This window comes from Phalacrocorax carbo, chromosome 2 (assembly GCF_963921805.1).
Source record: "Phalacrocorax carbo chromosome 2, bPhaCar2.1, whole genome shotgun sequence".
Classification (NCBI taxonomy): domain Eukaryota; kingdom Metazoa; phylum Chordata; class Aves; order Suliformes; family Phalacrocoracidae; genus Phalacrocorax; species Phalacrocorax carbo.
The window spans coordinates 152,682,455-152,700,764 of record NC_087514.1 but is presented as its reverse complement, the minus strand read 5'-3'; the positions used below and the strand labels follow the sequence as shown (position 1 = coordinate 152,700,764).

The 18,310-nt window shown below is 37.9% G+C and overlaps 1 protein-coding gene across 14 annotated transcripts in view; it reads left to right on the top strand.

Annotated features, from left to right (window-relative positions):
- Positions 1–18,310, top strand: part of PARD3 (par-3 family cell polarity regulator) — a 464,314-nt gene that overhangs the window by 267,679 nt on the left and 178,325 nt on the right. For 8 of the 14 annotated variants that reach the window (XM_064444944.1, XM_064444945.1, XM_064444943.1 and 5 more), the window contains 3 exons: positions 1,268–1,306; positions 14,102–14,290; positions 14,767–14,937. In XM_064444944.1, the coding sequence (XP_064301014.1) occupies positions 1,268–1,306; positions 14,102–14,290; positions 14,767–14,937 (399 nt within the window). The remainder of the gene's footprint in view (positions 1–1,267; positions 1,307–14,101; positions 14,291–14,766; positions 14,938–18,310) is intronic. The other 6 variants (XM_064444947.1, XM_064444949.1, XM_064444952.1 and 3 more) reach the window with 1 other exon arrangement.

Here is an 18,310-nt window from a genome sequence, read left to right as displayed (position 1 = left end):
CCAGATAGGTAATATATTAGGGCTTGTCTGCATCAGTGTGAGAGGCAGGTTGTCTCTGTAAAATCTTCCCTCCCTCTCCCCTTACTTTGTGAAAGGAGTGAGGATCACTCTGGTTAAGTAGAGCTCCTGTAACACTGTAGTTACCTCACAATACCAAACATAACTTGCTATGAAGGATTTTCTTAGAGCCTGCTACTGACTATCAGAATCCACTGAAGGATGGACTTGGGCTATTTAGCTTTTGAGCTAAATTCTCAGTATCAGCAGAGACTGGCTGGCAGAGTTAGTCTCCTGTACCTTACAAGTTAATATGTCCATTGGTACCTGTAGGTCCTTTACATGTTCCTGGTAGTTGGCTTGTTCCATCTTATTTTCCTATTGGTTGTTAGCTGGAGGTTAAAGCTAACTAGATGTTTTTGTTCTTACGTGACTGCCACATTTTTGTGCTTAATTATTTGAATCTCCTGCAAAACAGCCCAAAGCAAAACATGTCAGTAAACCCTAGCATTTCATTTTGGCCCAGCTGAATGGAAAGAAATAGCTGGTTAGCCAGAAAGTGATCAGACAGCCAGCAGCAAGGTTGCTCCTGCGTGCTCAGAGAGGTTTTAATATGGGTGGATGTGGGCTTGGAAGAGCAATTATTTCCTTATGTGCGTTTCCAGAATTGGTTGGGGGTTGCAGAAAGGTTTTCCTTATGTGCCCTGAGACACAGGTGAGGAACTCAAGGTATAGGAGGGGCTCATCTGAGTGGACTGATAGGACCCTCTGGTCCTGGGATATCCAGTGCTGTAGTTCTGGTTCATCCAAACACACTCAAAAGGAGAATCCCTTGTTAAAATGAGAATAGATGTTTTAAAAAATAGGTACTTGTTTAAAATATTTGGAAGGGTTCATCTGGACTGCTGAGGTCATTCTTTGAAGCCTTCAAAGCAGAAGGGAAAGACGAGGGGAGAACATCCCTGAACAAGGATGTTCCACCAGCCAGGAAACGGTGCAAGCAGCTGTGATCCTTCCTTGGCCAGATAGCCACCTCCCTCATAGCCAGATAAAGTCAGGTGCACTGGCCTAAGATCGCCAGTGGTTCTTTTTGTTCACCTCTCATTTAGTGCTTGTTTAGACAAATTAGAATCAGGGAGCGTGACGAACACCCTTCATTTTTCCATTACCACTTCACATCAAAATTAGAGCTTTTTGTTTACCCCCCTGCTGATAGATAGTATATGTCGTATGTAGTCGTGTTCTTATTTATTTTTTTTACTTCCTTTAGAATGCAGAACAAAGCCAGTCACAAATTCCAAAGGAAACGGTAAGAGCTTTGTCTTTTCCATACTGGAAGACTCCCAAATGTTTTTAAATTGATATGGCACTTCTCCATCGAAGTTTCACAGATCCTCCTTTCACATTATATACTGTAGATGGCTCTCTCTAGCTTTACATTTTAAATGCGTTTTTAAATGTAATTTCAAATACGATTTGAATATTATATACAATTTAATTATTATGTACATTCAAACGGTATTTGAAATTACATCTTTTATACACAGCCAAAGGCCTAAAGTTGGAATGATAAGAGTAGACTGTTAGTTTGGGTTACTTGTTGTACCTAATTGCTTAAATCATGATTACATGACTGAAACCTGAGATACAAACACAGAAATTAGGCAGTTTGGATTTAAGTTTCAATTGTATCCTCACAGTAAAACACTGTTTCTTAGTTATTTTTAAGAATTTATAGGGAAGTAGTATCAAGTTTAACCCTCTGAAGGCTGTAACAAGTTTGTGTGTGATATGTCAGTGAGGCTGTATATTGAGGTTGTATACCTTTTATATACCTCATTTTAGTCAGTGGAATAGGATCAGGGTCAATACACATTACACTAATATATGTAAAAAATGTTTCTAAAATAAAAGGGTTTTTTAATGAAATACTAACAGAGGATATAGCAAAAATATATTACCGTAAAGTTGTACTGTATCTTAGTTAAAATACTTCAAGAAATACTTCAATAAGGTACCTATTTCAAAATTAAATAATAAATTAGACTATGGAGAAATTAAGAGGATTTGTGCTGGGATTTGAAATTAGTTAGGCTGCTGAAAAACAGAAAAAGCTTGTCTAGATGATTCAGAATGCCTTATCAGCAACAGTGAGATAGTGTCTGGGATGAAAAGAAAATCAAGACTAGGTAAAGAGATGTATGAGCCATCTCAGTGAAATAGTCTAGGGTACATTGGTGGATACTATTAATGTTTCAGGCCAATGGAATGTAACTGCTAAAACAGGCGTTTGGGTTGAATGCAACAATATGCACTTTATCCCTCTGTCTTTTGATGTCCTTCTAGTGTGAAAGTAATCTGCATAAAGTCTCTGCAAAGTCTTGGGTTATCATGGTGTCAGACATGCCTCGCACTATCTTCTTAGTACATCTGATTAATGCATGTATGTTTTTATCGTCATAGTTTCTTACCACATACTGCTGATATGTAAGGAGATCAAAGATCAAAGCCCAGGACAGTATTTCTGCCTGTAATCAAACACAATTGAAAAGATATAATTATATGATAATTAAATTATAATTTATAATTATTGTAAATTATAAAAGTGACCTGGTTTTAGGAGTTGAAATTCTGCCCCAAAACCTCATTAAGATAAGGCAGGTTGCCTGTAGTGTGTTTATATAAAGCAGTTGCTCATCTGTTGCAAAGTTAATGTTTTGTACCAAATTCCATGGTGAAATCTTTTCTCTATGATTTTTCTGATCAACTTCCTGGCTTCATTTAAGGAAAGACCAAAAGAAAATAGGATCTCTCATTTGTTCTCTGTAGATGTGAGCCAAAAATTGCTTGTTAACCAGGGGACTATGCAAGAGCGACAGGGAGTGTATGAGTAGCTAGGAATTTCTGAAAAAAAAATCCAGAAAGCCCTAGCAAGCCTTGGTAATAAAGAAGTGAATTGGGAAACATGTGGAGACATACTTGGTAATTGACGGAATGAAGCTGGAAAGCAGGTCAATACAAAAATGGTCTTTTTGCATAATGTCTTGGTTTTTCATTCGTTATACCGTGGGATTTTATTTTTTATTTATTTGAAGGCTCAGAGCAACAGTGATCAATAGTAGGAACAGTGGGTCTCTTTAAATTTGCCTACGCCAGGGTGAGAATAAAAAATGGACTGAATGTGAAAGGTGTCAGTGAGTATTTATAATGCACAATGCTTTTGCGCTTACCTCCCTTCTTCCAATCTACTTTGCTTGGGATAAGTGGGATACTCCAGTTCTACAGAACTAATTTTCCTCAGCTGCACATTAATAATACAGTCACGCACTTCTTTTTTTTTAATTATTTTTGGAAGTATTTTTCATTCTTGTATTCTCCTTGCTTCTGCGTCAATCCCTACTAATGCCTCCTATGTCTACTTTTCAGGTCTTTGAGATTTCTAATCTTGCAATTTCTGTTTCTGTGCCTGCTCTGATCTTTGTGCTGTTAGTTTGTGAGGTTTTAGTCTCCAAGTGTCAAGGACTTGATAGTACAAAACAAAGCAAAAAAAACCCAACAAAAATCGTGGTGAAAGCAGTGAAGCTATAGGAATGAGAGAGAGGTGAAATACAAGTCTGTTTTTAATTTAAAGGCAAAATGGTTGCGAGTTTTTTTTTTAGTTATGTCTTTGTGAGGAAGTAGAAGAAAAATGCAGCTTTGAAATTGAAAAAGAAAAAAAACACCTTGAAAGTGGAAGGCCTGAATTAACACTTATATATAGACCCCAAAATATAAAGCCTCATTTATCAACCCATTATTAACGCTTGGGGGTTACATTCATGTAAAAGTTACTTTGAAATGTAACTTATTAGTACTTACTAATATTGTGGCACTTGGATGCCGTAGGTAGAGTCTTCATAGATGTAATAAAAGAAAAGTTGAAAATTATTTTTTGCTTAATTTATTTGTGGCCTGAAATCCTTAAGAAAGTTATTTCTCACTACCCATATAAGAACGCATATTACTTCATATTTTGCACACCATCACGGAATACAGATTTGAATATTCTCTTTCTTTAACTTCTGTATGAGTAGCTTTTATAATTTGCTAAGCTCGCAGAATTTGAGCTTTGCTCTCCAGTTATCCATAAGAAATGCAGATTGCTAATGCAACTTCAGCTTCTATCCAGTAACTGTGCCCTGGTGAAAACAGTGCTGCTGTTTTAACCTTCTGTTTCACTGATGAACAGAACAGGCGCTCCGTTTGCTCCCGAAGCAAGGAAATCTCCTGTATCTTAGTTGAAAGTTTCTTTCATCCAGCCTCGAGTTTGTACCATTTGTATAGCTGATGACAACATGGAACAGATGCACCTATTTCTAAACATGGTGATTATTTGGAATGTAGGAGATTGACCGTAATATGAAAACTAGTAATTTATCATTATTACATTTCTCTTTCTAAGCATAATTATCTTAATCTTGTTACAGATCACTGAAATGAACTGTTAATTATGCTATGTAAAACATCTGCCAATTAATTTTTCCTAATACTCTTTGAAAGTCAATAGTAGTTCACTAATATTTTGCTATCACAATTGTCATTCACTGTTTGTTTTCTGAATTCAAACGGGCAAGCTAACTTTAATGTAAGCATAATGCTAGAAAAATAATAATTATAATATATGTAGGTAAAAATACTAGGGAGTATTTTCTATGGGTAAAAAGAGATTCAAAGTTAGGATTCAGGTTTTTATTTCATGATTGTTGCACTCAGCAGCATGGGAAAGCTTCAATTTTCTGTTCTCATTTGTTTTTCTGTCAAATTGCTGTGAGTGAGCAGAATGTTATGAATTTTAGTGAGTGCAGGATTGTAACAGTGACATAACAAGAACGGTTGATGTGTTGGAATAATATATAAATGTTTAGCAGGCCTGATAGAAATTGCAAATGGGATTGCTTTTTATTTTCTTCTGAACTCAAACATCTGATACTCCTTTTATTATCTGAATTTCATTTTGATCACCATGTTTTTTCTGAATCCAAGGATAGAGTCCTGGCTAAGCCTGTCAGCATTTTTAGCTTCAATTGCTGTTCTTGCCATAGACTTTTCTGTGTGATTCTGAGTAAATTAGCTAGCTACACTTTTTATGCAAGAATTCATCACTTACAGGAATGGGTGATACCACTGTGGTCAGAGGCGTTTTGTAAGAACTAATGCATAATTATTTTTGTACACTTTTTGTTTGCAACTTTTCATGTTATGAATATGAGAGAGATACTAGCAAATGTGTAGACAGACATAATTTGTACTGATTAATGGATGGAAAATTCCTGGAGCTTGATCTTGGGAAAGAAAAACCCACTGTCAGTGTTGAGCTTATAGATGGTGGTGTTTGGAGTGCAAGTGTGTTTGTTTTTTACTTTTGGTGAAAAGTTGTTTCTATTACTTCAAGATATGTAGTCACTGGGTACGTATCCATAGCTGTTTTTCAAAAGCTGTAAGTTTAGTTAAGTTCCCACCACTTCATATTTAGGACTTACATAGAACTGCAGCTTTTATAGCAGCTTTATATCATTGAGGTGATGCAAGTCTTCCTTCACCCAGAACCTTCTTCAGAGAACAGTTTAGAGCTTCATTAATTTCCACTGCTGCAACAGGTGATCCAAATATCTAATAATTGAGCCAAGATCATACATTGACTAATATCAATCTACATCAACAGCAGTGGTGATATCATTAGATACGGAATGATTTTATTGAAAGAGGAGAGGTTTGACTGAGGATTAAGATGATGCTGTTATTTCCTCCATGGTGTTTAGGAATACTGCAAATAACTGGCACTGATGTTTTCTATACCTTTTTATCTTGTAATGTTGTGAGGCACAAGGTGATTACAATGTTTTAAAAGCCTTGTTTAGTGCTCTTTTGAGTGGTTTCAGATTATATTTTTAAAAAAGTTGTGCCGTAAGAAACAGATCACTGGCCATGTGAAAGAAAGAGGTCATGAATGTGTGATCTTCTGCAGAATACTGTTGTGTTTACAGTCTTCTACCGTAGGAGTTACTCTAGTATTGAATAGCATGTTCTGGGACATTAAGGAGTAGAGCTGAGACATTAATTCCTAGTGAATAATTAATACAACAGTTGAGTGACTGCGTTTATGAATGCTCTTTGAGTAGTTTGAATTTCCTGGAAAGTTCAGTGATAGTCCAGTGATAAACTTCTGTGTAATGCTGTGCTTGGGACTGACCCTCAGGCTCATAGTTTTGACACTGTCACCGGCAGGTGATTTACCTGGGCTGCAGCATGGCACACCCAGGCTGGCTCCATGCATCACTGCAGGGCAGCCTTAGCCATTTTCTCAAAGATTACATTGATAATACTTGCTGGCTAATATTCAGTTTTGTGGATGGCAATGTACGTGTCCCTCCACTGAGGTTCTGTAACAGGGTTGCCTCAGTGCCACCATTGCATTCTTCCTGAAGCCACACTGGTATGCACATCATTATTCATCATTGTTATGCTACTTCCTACATAGCAACCTTACGTTGTTTTCGATGATGTGAGTTGACTGTGTAAGGCCTTTACAATTCAAACAGCAGATACAGGGTGTGAGACTGAAGGGGGCCCCAGCTCCTTCAGTTGGTCATCTGCTAGCACAGGCAATAGGGTCATCAGGTTCTTTCAAACACTTGGCCTAATTTGGGTGAGCGCAAAGTTCAAGTTGTTGCTTAAAATTCCTATTTAAACCTCTGAAAACTTATCGGTGGCATGCAAAGCTTGTTTTGTTGCGCTGTTGGTTGCAGGCTCTTGCTGTTCATTCTTCCTTGCTATTAATCCAGGAAAAATAGTGAGATGAAGTGGTTTGCCATGGTTACCTGAAAGTCTACGCCAGAGCAAGGAGTAAGACACGGGCCCTGTATGGGCACTGCCTCACGTGGAATGTGTTTCTTGCCATGGACTTCTACAGAGGCATTATTTCCCTTTCAGCTTTGTTCTTCTGTCTGGCTTTCCCAGACACTCTCTGTTTCTTTAGTTTTTCAGGTCTTGTACATCCAGTAGGCCAGTGAGTGAATTATAAAGGTTTTTAGGGAGCTGTGTCATTAGTGTGTTTGTTGGGCATTGAAGTTTTTCTTGAACAAGGGATAGTGCAGAGAGCTGTAGCTTTATAGGCTTCTTTGGCAGAGCAGACACCTGCTGTGTATCTAATCCCTTGGTTTTCACTTCTGTAGGAGAAGCATCTTGTAAAGAAATGGGGTTAGCATTACAATTGCATATTTGTTTCAGAACATACAGTAGGAGCCCAAAGTTTGAGTAGGAACAACAGTTTGGAACAGAGTATGTTGGCCTGAATAAAGTACAGTCATTATGGTAACGGCAACAGACTAGTCCCTGTGTGAAGTTCTGAGGTGCATAACCATCAAAATATTTTTAGCAGTTTGATCACTTGATGTGAAATGTAGAATCTCAACTGCTTAAACCAGTTTCTACAACAGCCCAGATCAGAGTGTTAGCATTAGGGAGAATAATGTTAGCATAGACAAGCAATGGCCTTCTTATAGAAATGAATAACAGACATGTGGATGTACTTAAATATGGGGTTTTGCAAAGCTTTGATTTTCATACTAAATGAAAATCACATGCTAGAAGTTTTGTGCTTTGGAAAAGATTTAATTTTTTCCTAAACCATTTTTTAGTCTATCAAAAACATTAAACTGAAGACATTTTTGAATGTGGAACATGTTTTTTTATATTAAATTAAATCCTTAAAATGGACATAACTGGAAATATAATGGGCCTGTTTTGCAGTATTTTCATGAGCTAGCATTTCTGCATATAAATACGTACCAAAGTTAATCCACATATAATATGCAAAAAACTTTTCCTTGATGGGATTAAAATTAAAGCAGACCACATTTCCCATAAAATCTCAGAATTCAAATTTAGTTTTTGATATTTAGCAGCTGCTGTTTGATTTGAACAAGAGTGCAGTCTTTGCCAGATGTGACATATTAACTTAGCTAATATGAATAATGAGTCTCAGTGTATACGTGCAAATAAGATTCATTAGTGTTTATCTAACATATGGGAGGTATTAAAATACTTAACCTAAGAAGAGTTAGAAGAAAGCAAGCATAAGAATTTTAGTTGCTTAGTTGGCTTAAGCCCTATATCATTTTATAACTATGTAAGTAGACACTTTAGGCCCTTATAACCTGTAATGCAACACATGGTTGTTTGATTTAAAAATAATTAAAAAAAAAAAAAGATAAAAAGCCTTGTTGTATTTCAGGAGGAAACTGGGTTGGCGAGTGCATGTCACTATTGAATCAGTAGGCAGGCTTTTCTCTGCTGGAGGTCCAGTTTGAAATGTGAATGAGCTGCTGTAGTTATATTTATCTTTAATGCCTACCCATGGTAGGATGCATCAGCTCTCAGTCCTCAGAAGAGGCCTCCACTGAAGCTGGAGAGATGTGTTACAGGCCACCTACATTGCTCTGTTTTCAGTACCTCCAGCAGTAATACATCTACATTTTTGTAAGTATTGAACATCACCCCCCACGAAACAGTTGTTGACCATGATTGCTGTTTTGCTTCCATAGAGCTGCTTGATTTATGTGTTCTACATTTGCCTATGTGATGGCATATGATAAAAGTGAGAATCATCATCTTTTGGTGTATCTCAGTTTAGAAGGTGGCCTGATATGACAGCTGTGTCACCCACCTAACTTGAAGGACAAAACAATTTCACTCATCTCTGATGTCAAGAATGTTTTTACACAATAGCTAAGTGAAATCTCCTCTCTCTTGCATGTATCATGCGTGTTTCAAAATAAGAATTCTATTTTGTTATAGTAATACTGAGACAAATTTTATTGATTTCCCAATGTATAGGAGTTATGATTCCTTAGTATCATGGGTGCCTCGTGAGAAAGAATAATGAATTCTATATTAAAATCTTTTAAAGATTGGAAATATCCTGGAAGAGGATATAATGTTAGGTTTGAATTCCCCATTATTGGAATCAAATGTCTAAACCTGGGATTTTGCAAAATTCCAGTCCTTTTACTTTTCTAGCCTATGCGTCCTAGACCTGGTGGGCTCTTAACATCCATGGGACTTCAAAGTCTTCTTTCGAGAACTTGAGATTTTCAGTCTGGACAAATTCGAAAGAGAGAAGATGCATTCGTGAGGCAAAAGGTTGATAGGCTGCGAAATAATAATTAAACAGAGGCTAACAGGGCTGTGGTGTGAGAAGGCTGGACACAGCAGGATTTGGGGGCAGGTAAAGTGAATAGTGTAGATGGAGCCATTGGAGGCATTAGGTGGGGTTTGTGCTATGGTTACATAATTTATTATATGAATTTCATCATTGTGTAAGAAGGGTGTGTTTGTATATGTACAGGTGTATGCATGTGCATACAAGAGCCCTGCAGATGTTATTATGTGTGTTATATACATAACTTGGAAATAACAGCTCACCTCCTAAGAATGGGGATCCAGAACTTCATTAATTGCTTCTGTGAAAGAAAACGGGAGCGCACTGCATTTTTGCTGAGAGCCTCATGATTAGCTTATTTCTTTTCTGTATACACAATCACAAAGTAACTTGTGGGCAGGTTTCAGTGACTTAATGGCTGCTGGGAAGACAGCATGTCTAAGCATGTCTAAGCTTGCAAGAGAATGAACTTTGCTGGAGAGAATTAAGCTGGATTTGTAGCTGCAGCAAGCCACTTTGGAAACTTGTCCCAGCTAGATCGAAAATTGCTTCCTCCGTTACGTGGGAGGAGGGTTTTCTTTGCTGTTAGGTTTCTTTTTTCACTCATCTTATGCTGCATACTCACCAGCCGAACCCTGGTAAGATCTTATAAAGGGAAGAAGTCCCAAGCAAGAAATTTGTTCATAGTTTCTAAAACAAAAAAGGATAAGGAGGAGATGCAGTTACTGACATGATGAAATAGACTTATTGCACTTTTATGGTCAAGGCCTGTTTTAATGTTATTTATAAATTAAATCAGGTTTTATGATCAGATCAGAAACTGATGTTACGTAGAAGAGAAAAATAATTTACCTCCTGTTTATCCAATGGTGTTTTAAAATCCCCACATGTGTTGAAGGACAACCATAAGTTTTCTCTAATGAGGGAGTTTATATTTATGATATATTTATGTTGTATTTAAAAAGTGAAAAACTTATCTGAAATGTCATTTAGCATAAATTGACGCTAAGTATGAATTTGAAGAAAAAAATTCACCTACATATTTTATCACCTATCGAATTTTTATTACAAATTACATACTTGAGCAGCTTCATTCATCTAGCTGAAGTCATTTCAGATGACCTTTTCCTCAGAAGACTCTGTCTGAACAGAATATTGTTCTGCTGTTAATTGTTTTGGACGTAGTGTGTGAAAAATCTTAAGGGAGTTGAATTTCGTTGTTCAGGGTTCACAGTACATAATTTCGCTTGCATGTTTACTGCTGGCCTGTCAAAGTATATGAAGGAATAAATTTCTCCCACAGATCAACTAATCATGAAAATAGTGTTGAGGTGTTTGATTGACATAGTGAAGCTGTTAATTTAGAGTGTATCAAGATCAAATGGAAGTTATTGCAATTAGGAAGTGATTGTGTTCTGAGTTTAATTTCTTAAATGCTGCATTTTAAATTTTTGTGCATTTTCATGCTGTCTCGTGGCTGTATTAAGGAATTTCTGTGGTTCGTTACATTTAGATACTCCATGTTCAACACAATTTCAGTGTAAATTCTACTTTTTTGTAATAGCTGATGTTTAATTGATTGGGGAGAGTGGCTGTACATGCAGTGTTTCTGTACTCTAAAGGGCTTTGGGGAACAAAGGATTTAGCCAGTCTGAGGTTTTGGTGGGTTTTTGTCTGTTTTTGTTTGTACAACTTTCCTTCAAAATATTATGATATCAGGCTAAAATCTTCCTGATTATTTCTCTGAGAATGGCTCCTTTATGACATGCTTAGAGGTTCCTGATCACTATATAGTTCTGTTCCAACATTTCTGCAAATGAAGTTGTATTCAATATATCATATATAGTAAGATCTTCTTTGGTACCATATTGTGGCACAAATGTTATAGTCGGTACTTTCATATCCATAGTCTTTGAATCTTAATGGTTCAGTTATCCTTGAAAGCCACATTTTTCTCCTAAGTATTCTTAGGAAAAATTATGGGATACCAAAAAGAAATGTTTGTTCTCTCTATTGCTTTCTCTTTTTGAAATCTACATTCAGGCATATGGCATTGACAGATGACACACAGATTCTAGAGGGCAAAAAGCTTCTCATATCCCTAAAACTGCAGACACGGGTATGGTGGTGAAACAAGATGGCTTAGCTGAAAAAAGCTGTGGATACCCAATGAAGTCCCTAAAGCAATTTAGCCTTAGCCCAGCAATGGTAGTTTTTAGTTTGGATGAGTTGAGGAATTTTCATATGGCTTCACTGCTTCTGTTCCAGTGCTAAGGCTGCTGTGTCTCATTTTTTTTTAACATGTATGTTCTACTCACTCGTGCAGATGCAAAGGAGGAGTTTGTTCCAAGTTTAGGCCTTAAGTATCACCTCCACACTCAGGTGCCTGTAGCCCAATATTACCATTAGATCTTTCCTTATTGAAGACCGTAGAAGGCAAGCAAGCAGAACTTGCATTAAGAATAGTGCTGAGCTGATAACACAGCTCTTCGGTCTCGCTGAAAAAAAGTAGTGTAGAGGCCATTAGCCGAGGCCTTGGGGATGCTTACTGAGATGCTCTCTCAAATTGACCCTTTGGCATATAGAAATGCACCCAAAGGGGACGTGCTGTGCAGGAAAGCAGTATAGGTCTCTGCCCTGGAAGGGAGATGGCTGTGACAGAAGTTCTGGCATGTTTTTTAGGACATTGGAAAATACTTGGGTGCAGGGAGGGGATATTGACTGTAGATTTATGATAACAGTAATAAAGAAAGATCCAATAAGCTTCTGTGTTTCCTTGGATTACCCATGCATCCTATCTTGGCTTTATCTCCCTTTTGGCTTGTAAGCTTGTATTCCTACTATTTATTGGAAGTGATCAGTGTTACAGAAGCTAAAAGGTAATGTGTATCTGTCTCGGATTGTTTTGTTCTGCATATGCTATAATGAGTGCTTTTACGACCCAAACAGGAAAATCAGGGTTGTAATTTTCCCAGAATTTGGGAAATACTTTTTAGATCCTGTATCTTTTCTACGGAGGCAGTGCACCGTTCCATTCCTGACAGCTAGCACAGATCATGCTGATTTGCGTGGCCAAGAGATGTATTTGGATAATGGGAATTCATAAGCAAGCCAGCTTAGCTACGGCACTTGGATAGGGGGTGTTAAATTTTTTTTAAATTGATGAAGCATTATGCTTTATTATAAACAAAAGGTGGTTAGAGGTAAGCAAATAGTGTCTAATGCAAGGGAAAGGGCTGGCAAACACACTAAGATTCATGCTTTTAACAAAGTGGGAAAAGACAGAGCTGCTGTTTTTCTTCCCTTGCTGTTCTGGTTCTCTCAGCAATCTGACTGCCCTCCCATGTGACACTCACATTGCATTTCTAGGTCAATGGTGACACAACTAGCATGCTTGTGCCCAAACTGATCATCTGAGTCTGCTGTACTCTATATGGCTTTCACATCTGTCTTTGCCAGGTTTTAAGAAACAGGGACAGCTCAGCAGGCACACATTAACTTCTCATGCGTTTTCTCCTGCTCCAAGTATCTGGGAATCTGAGAAAAATAGGAGGAGTGAGCTTTGCAAATAGATGAGAGTGATGTGGGAATAGTCAGTAAGGGACGTGATGCATTTGCTAAGGTTATGGAAAAAAATGGCCAGATTAATTCTTCCAGAGAAGACCTGCCAACTGTTGAACATTACTGTGCACCTTCTGGTAGATGTTCTCTTACTACTCTTCTCCTTCATTTGGGTGAGAAAACAACAGCACACCTGGGTTCATGAGCATCTTTCTGGAAGCCAAACACAGCCCACTGCAGAGAATTGCTTTTAAGGGCATGACCTTTTTCTTTCATTGATAAAATTATAACCAAACGTGGTTATAACTGTCTTGTTATAACTGAAACATGGTTAGAGACAAGTGGACAACGTCTACTGCAAGGGACAGGGCTGGTGAACAGCTCGTCCCTCCCGATCGTCCTTTCAGCAGCAGCTTCTTGTGCATAAGCACTGTTCCTCAGCGCCTGACCATTTTCTTTCCTGGGTGCAGTGCCCATGCCTGCTGCCCCCACGAGTGCCACTGCTCTGTGGGGACACCCCAGGTCCCCCGCTCCCAGCCCACCACCCCCCTGAGCTCGGCAGGAGGCGAAGCAAGTGGCCGGTCTTCTGTGCATGCACGGCTTTCAGATCCATGGAAGGGTGTCACTGAGCAGCTCCTTGCCAGGGACACTGGCAGGTCTGGGACTAATTCCTGGTATTAAAAATGTGGGATTGTCCCACCGGCCAACTGGGTGTGGAGGGCAGTAAAGAACCAAAGGTGTGGGTAAGAGGACAGAGGTGAAGGGCAGAACCGAGACAGATGGGAAAATTGGCACTCAGAGATGGATTTGATGCTAAGCCTGGCGACAGCAGAGAGATATGCTGTTGCAGATCTCAGCTGTGTAATTTTATGTTTTTCCTAACACAGCTAGTATTAAATAAAATGAGGTGAATGAGTAATTTTTGAATTTAATTTCTTGCACTTAGTTTCTCCCCATGACTTCAAACTACCATAGATGATGATATTTTTAAAATTCTGTAGGTTTGCAAGTAAGAAAATATTTCTGATACAGCTCTCTTTTGGCTAATGAAATAGCAGCTTTCATGTGAGTAGGTATTAATGACACATTCAGTAATGACACATGATTCAATTATTTTACTAGACAGAGAAGCACTTAGACACAAACATAAGATATTTCTGAATCTAGGCATCAGCTGGAGGTGATTGAAAATACACTATTTGTGCATGTTTCTTCAAATAATTACTGTGGAAAATATTGTGATATTGTAGCTAAGAGCAGGGGTTTTTTAATGCTAATAGCTGAGGGAAGAGAATTCCCAAAGAGAAATGCTCTTCTGTAATCCCACGTTAATCTTCCTGACAGAAAGCAGAAGAAGAGGAGCTTGTCCTCACACCTGATGGCACCAGGGAATTCCTGACATTTGAAGTTCCACTGAATGACTCTGGATCAGCTGGACTTGGTGTGAGCGTCAAAGGTAACCGGTCAAAAGAAAACCATGCCGATTTAGGAATCTTCGTCAAGTCCATTATTAACGGTGGAGCAGCATCCAAGGTGAGAGGGAACATCTGTGTACCTTTGTCTTCCTCGGTTTTCCATAATAAGGCTGTTTTGAAAATAACCACAGATTCAAGAAGAATGAGATTGCTCTGTAACTAGCTTTTTCCAATTACACCGTCAGAGGTAACGTTTAGATTTCTACTCAGATTCACATGTTTGCGCATCCCAAGATTTAAACAGCCGTTACAGATTCTCGGGAAGGATATGAGCAATCTTTGGTACAGTTCAATTAGTATGCTGTTTGTGCAAACGGGTTATGATAATAGCTTGAAGTGCAAATCTATAATTGGAATAGACATTTCCTACAATGGCTGCAATGGAAGCTATTACACCAGTGTTCATTTGGCCATAAACTATTAGGACTAAGCATAGCTGTTTGATTATTCTTCTGTTGTTTTTTTTTTTCCCCTCTCAGTAGAATAAACTTCTTTTGTGCGTGTTTTAAGTAGCTGTAATCTTTCCTTTTCCAGGATGGCAGGCTTCGAGTGAATGATCAACTAATAGCAGTAAATGGAGAATCATTATTGGGCAAAACAAATCAAGACGCTATGGAAACTTTAAGGAGGTCCATGTCCACTGAAGGAAACAAACGGGGAATGATTCAGCTTATTGTGGCGAGGCGAATAAGTAAATGCAATGAGGTAACACGCTTTTGATATCGGCACTGGGAGTTTTCACTTCTAAGGTATTTGTGTTTTAGGAGATGTCATGTTTCCTCTGAGACCTGGAAAATATTTGCGAAGCTAAAGAAAGCAAGAATTACATAATGATCTGAATTTCAGTGTTAGACATGCTAACCTTATGACTGATCAATAAAGTTTTTCTTTTGAGTATTTTCATCAATGAATAACAGGAAACACTGAATAAAACTATATTGATTTTGTAATTGGATCCCACTGTTTATGGGATTTTTATTCTTTGGAGTTTTTATGAAGGTCTATTGAGTCTTTCATTTATAGAGTTAGTGTTAACTGACTTGCTTCTTTGTCACTTTCAGTTTATTTAATTAAGAGTAGAGCTCTTAAATTCCCTTACTATGTTTTATAGAAACAATTAAAAGTTCCATTTAAAGATTCTGCAAAACTTCACGCAAATAATTCTGTTATTTTGGATTTTAAATGTGTTGTGTCTTAGCCTTCATTGCAGGGAAGTGTGAAGTACTGAATTCAGGGTGAAGTGGTGATTCTTTCTCCTCCACTGGAATGTTAATGTGTTGATGTTTTGAAACAATTTCATGATTTCTAATAGTTTATCTTCTATATTAATGTAAACAATGCTGTGTAGTGGAAATATGTGGGCATATGATGCTGAGAAGGACTGCAGATGCTGTGGAGAACTGAATTAGACTTTAAAATTATTTTGACAAATAGGAGAAATGCACTGAGTTAAATAGGGTGCAGCTGAAAGGAGGGTCAGGGGAGCATCTGTTCTTAAGACATCTAAAAGTCATTCTTTCATTCTTGTTAACACTGGTGAGGTCTTACCCAAAATGTTATTTTTCGAGCATCGTGCTTCAAAAATGATCTGCACAAATTGGTTAGTACTGCTGATCTTGCTGAGGGGGAAAGGGAATGGTTTATTTCTTAATGCATAAAATTGATCTTAAAAAAATTCCAGTTCATTGCATATTATAAAATCATGTTTGAAAAGACACTAGTCCCTCTAAAAGTATTAAACTCCTCTTGATTAACTGCTTATACACAGCTTTAATACACATACACACATTTCTATATGCACACTGCTGGAAAGCCAGCTTGGATGCACACAGTTTCCCACTTGGTGTTGAAGGAATTCTGACTTTTATATATTTGGTAATGTCTTGTTCTAGCCATAATTCTGAACTCAGACTCCAGAGAGCACAGACTGTCCTTTGGAGACTGTTTCTTATTTCAGATGTATTTTATATGTTACTACATAGAAAGGGTGAAATAGTTTAGACTATTTCTGTGTTTAGTGTAAATATATATCTTTTTTCCCAAAAAGGATATGGAAGATGTTCGCTCTTCTCTAGAACAAATGTACCAGGATACTGTTTGTAAACATGGTGGAGCAAATGCAGCAATGATGAACCAAAGACATTGCTCCTTAAATCCAATACATTATTTTTGTTCATTCAAGTTAAGAATAGTTTGGTGCCCTACATCTGCTAAACATTCACTAAATTATTGTGCAGAAATCACATGGCAACAACGGCACAGCTCAGTCTACAGTATATGTGCTCCAAGATGAAAGAACCGATTTTAGAACCAGATTTAGGTACACTAAAATGTATCTGTAGAGGGAGCAGGATGGGCCTACTTTACTGTTTTTATGTGGATTTTCCCAGCTCCTTAATAAGCTAGTGAGATGAGCCATAGTAGTTTGGGAAGGTGATGATATGCAATCATTGGTGTAGTGATTATCTTTGCAAAAGAATTTTTGCAACTATTTTTTCTCAGGAATTCTTGCTTTCATCATATTTATCCAAAGGAAATAACGATGTCAATACTGTTTGCATATTTTAATATGATGAAAGCACAACTTGCATGGACATAAAGCTGTTTACCTGCTGAGCTGGCAATAATCAAGAAGCTGCTTCTCTGAAAGCCTTGCAATGTCCAGACTTCAATGAAATGAAAAGTGAAGAGAGGTTTCTTCCTTGGCGTTTTGCAATTAAACCCCATCTCCTTGTTCCAGAATTGGACAGATTTAAACTTTAGATATTATTAATCAGATCTAATACTGAAAAGTTATGATAATATTACTTATGAATCGTGTAGATGTGGTGCTTAGGGACATGGTTTAGTGGTGGGCTTGGCAGTATTAGGTTTATGGTTGGACTCAATGATCTTAAGGGTCTTTTCCAACCTAAATGATTCTATGATTCTATGAATACCATATACGAGTATGGTATTCAGTCACCTGAGCCCCTAAGTAATGGGTATGTGGACTCAGACACAGCTTGAGAACGGCACTGTGTGACTGATCATCAGTGATGTTCAGTTTCCCATAGAGCATCAGACATTGACCATATCTGGCAGCCTCAGCTATATTATGCTTAATTCAGCAACTTGGATTACTTTTGACGCGCTAGCACACAACCTGTCCCCTTAGAATATTCCTGTAGCTGCCACCAGCCTAGTATACAGTCTCAGCAAAGACTTTAGTAATTAGAACAAAAAATAAACATCATCTGGCTGGCAGCAAATTCAGGAGCTTGCAGATGAGAAGTAAAAGCATCAGAAGGTCAGAACATGTCTTGATAAGTAGCACATTTTACCAGCATGTTCCTCAGAAATGGGGTTTTTCTGTTTTTCCTTCAAGACAGAAATAAATGCTTATCTTTTGAGAAGGTATTTCCCTGGTGTTTTCTATGCTTTTTTCTCTCTTTTCATTCTCCAGATGTGTCACCATAAAATAACAGCAGCAACAAAAAAGATCCTGTTAAGCTGATTTTTTCCCTGTGTTGATTCAGTGTTGTATGTGCCCACTTCATGGACAACAATATAGCTTACACTCTTGTTAGTCTTGCAGAACTACAGTTAAGTAGAAGAGCTTGATTACATCCCCTTTTGTGCATCACCAACAGCAGTGCTCATTCCGCTCCATTCCAGTGGCGTGGCCAGTCCTGCACTGCAGCGCGAGGTCAGGACTCGGTGCCCTGGGATTTCCCGCTGTGCCACAGAGAAGCCGCAAGCGTCTTGGAAGGGGAATCTGTACAAGGGGTGATAATGCCAGTGCAAAAAGAATTATGCTCAGCATCTGCATGATAAAAGTATTTGCTGTCTGGCTGTTAAAAATCGAACAGCAAAAAGAACAAAAAACCAAGCTGCTTCTTTTTTTCATGGTTTCAAGTCCAGTAATTGTTTTGCATTTGCAAAATCAAACTGAGTTCTTTTGAGATAGGCAACCCAGTCTGCTTTTTTCTTCATTAAAATCTAGTTTGAACTGGATTTTAAGAAAGTTAGTAGTGTGAATACTGTTCTTTTGTTTTTAATATTCATTTTCAGAATCAGCCCTAAGAATTGCGGTGGG